The 2,669-nt window shown below is 30.3% G+C and overlaps 1 protein-coding gene across 1 annotated transcript; it reads right to left on the minus strand.

Moving 5' to 3' along the window:
- Positions 1-220: 220 nt before the first annotated feature.
- On the minus strand, positions 221-994 carry fabp4b (fatty acid binding protein 4b). The gene is made up of 4 exons (XM_062062949.1): positions 831-994; positions 570-745; positions 399-500; positions 221-327 (listed from the first exon to the last, which is right to left on the minus strand). The coding sequence occupies exons 1-4, from the start codon at positions 901-903 to the stop codon at positions 274-276; spliced, it is 405 nt and encodes a 134-aa protein (XP_061918933.1). The 5' UTR covers positions 904-994; the 3' UTR covers positions 221-273.
- Between the last annotated feature and the right edge of the window lie 1,675 nt (positions 995-2,669).

Raw genomic sequence — 2,669 nt, forward strand, 5'->3', positions numbered from 1 at the left:
TTAAGTCTCGAGTTGGAAACTAGGCCATAGTATCCAAATAGGTTTTGTCAAGCCGGAATTCTTAAAGAAAGCCTTAGAAACAGATTCCAACAAAGAGGCCATTCACATGGCTGAATAAGTGGTGTGCCTGGCAGTTCTTGTTCATGCAGGCGATTCATCTTGATTAAGGAATTGACACATTTAAGCTTCACACAAAAAAAAAAAACTTGACACTCAATCCTTGCAGTTTAGAATTTATTTTCAGTTGCAAAAGTGCACTTTTGTTTAACAGACTTAAGCATCCTTCTCATAGGTCCTCACTGCAACAACATCATCCATGATGCATTTCTGTGGAGACAGGGTTTATGTATAATAACTAAAATTACAATCAGGTGTAAAATGCATGACATTCAACTCACAGCTGTTAGTTTGCCCTCCTGAATCTCTCGCTCCAGTGTTGTAGTCTTCCCATCCCAGGTCTGTTTCTGCACAAGTTTGCCATTTTCAAGAGTGACGATAGTCTAAAGCCAAAAACATGGAGCAGTTTTTACATGCTAAACATTAAAAACGAGGAAAATATACAATCATACCTTAGTCTTTCGGTCATCTGCTGTGGTCTCATCAAATTCCTCATTGAGCTTGAATTGGATTTCGGTGGTCTTGAAGGTGGTTTGAGACTTCATTGTGACCAGGCCCGAGTCATCCACACTGATCACCAAGTTGGGCTTAGCCATGTTACCCATCTGCCTCGTCGCAAAGCCGACACCTCCATGCAAAATGAGCCACAATCAGCATGACCTTACTTCAAGTCCATTGTCTAAGGATGCTAGTTGGCAGTGGTGTGTTCTTACCGATTGCTTTCATGTAGTCGTCAAAGTTCTCGCTGGTCATCAGCTTCCAGGTTCCGACAAACTGCTCAACCATGATGATAAAGTTCAAGTTTAGAGCAGAAACTATATATTAAAAAAACGGTTTCCTTCCGATTAGGATGAAGACGAGAGGACGGACTGACACGCAGAGGAATATTTGAAGCCTGTCCAAGCGCCTGCTTGATGGGCAGCCACCCAATCAGGAGCGGGTGCTGCCGTTGCCATGGGGACGGTAGGACTAAGGGGCGTGTCTTCCAATCAAATTCTGGTGCGTGAATGAGGGGTCGTGGACATGAACCCAATTCAGGTATATTTTTATCTTTCTATTCATTTTAACAAACACAATTATATATTTTGATGTATTATTACAATTATATTCTTAATATTCCACCCTTAAAACATTTCATATTTTATTTAAAATCCATCATTGACGTTGTAATGAATGTTTCCCATTGTGATTAATCATTTAATTGACTATATATATATATATATATATATATATATATATATATATATATATATATATATATATATATATATATATATATATGTATATATATATATATATATATATATATATATATATGTATATATATATATATATATATATATATATATGTATATATATATATATATATATATATATATATATATATATATATATATGTATATATATATATATATATATATATGTATATATATATATATATATATATATATGTATATATATATATATATATATATATATATATATATATATATGTATGTATATATATATACATATATGTATATATATATATATATATACATATATACATATATATATATATATATATATATATATATATATATATATATATATATATATATATATATATATATTTATTTATTTGATACAAAAACAAATCTATGTTAATATTCTTAACTTGTTCTTACTTGTACCAAATGTGACCGCTAGATGGCAGAAGAGAGGAGTTTAAAACCCTGAAAGCTTTTAATGAGGGTCCAATTCCTGCTTTTTTTTTTTTACCATTTAGATATTTTTCTTTAAAACATGTGACATTACTACAATGCCAATAAAATGTGAAGAAAGGATGGTTGATGTAGCTCTTGTGTTGGATGTAATAATTAATTTCAATTTAGTATCTACTTTAGTGCAATTGCAATTAAAAAATAAGATCAATAATATTAATTAGTATAATACATTTGTAATGGAAATTAATCACAAATATTTTAGGATGTTGCCAGTTATGTACTTACTATAAAACCAAATTAGTTACGTAAAAGATATATGTAGCTGAGAAAATAAAAAGATGGTACAAGTCTCTAACCTAATTATTTTTAACGAATCAAGACGCTTTTATGGATTAAAGTGTAAAAATTAAATAAATAAAAAATCATAATCTCCCTGCAAAGTTTACCCTTATATGATTGTCCTGCCCTTCATTCACTATTGTTCTTAGATGCATTGTTTTTTACTCTGTGACAGATATGATTTTAATGTAGCAAAGTAGAATACTTCTAATTACAAGTAAACCTTTTGAAAACAACTTTTAGAAAGTGCAAATACACAAAGATTATATATCAATTTCAGTAACAAGAGTAAATGCAATGTGTAACTCTCCACCTGTGAAAAATATATTCATGCTATTTGAATGAAATTGTTTATTTTTTTGTGTTGTTTTTTAAAAAAAATTATTGTATACATGACCAAGGGCACAATCTTTACAATTCACCTCAAAACGTGCTATTGCCATTTAGCTGTTCTACTTTCTTAAACTCTGGGTTTTAGAAGTTAGTGAGAACAATACAAATCTAAAA

This window comes from Entelurus aequoreus, linkage group LG11, assembly GCF_033978785.1.
Source record: "Entelurus aequoreus isolate RoL-2023_Sb linkage group LG11, RoL_Eaeq_v1.1, whole genome shotgun sequence".
In the NCBI taxonomy this organism is placed as follows: domain Eukaryota; kingdom Metazoa; phylum Chordata; class Actinopteri; order Syngnathiformes; family Syngnathidae; genus Entelurus; species Entelurus aequoreus.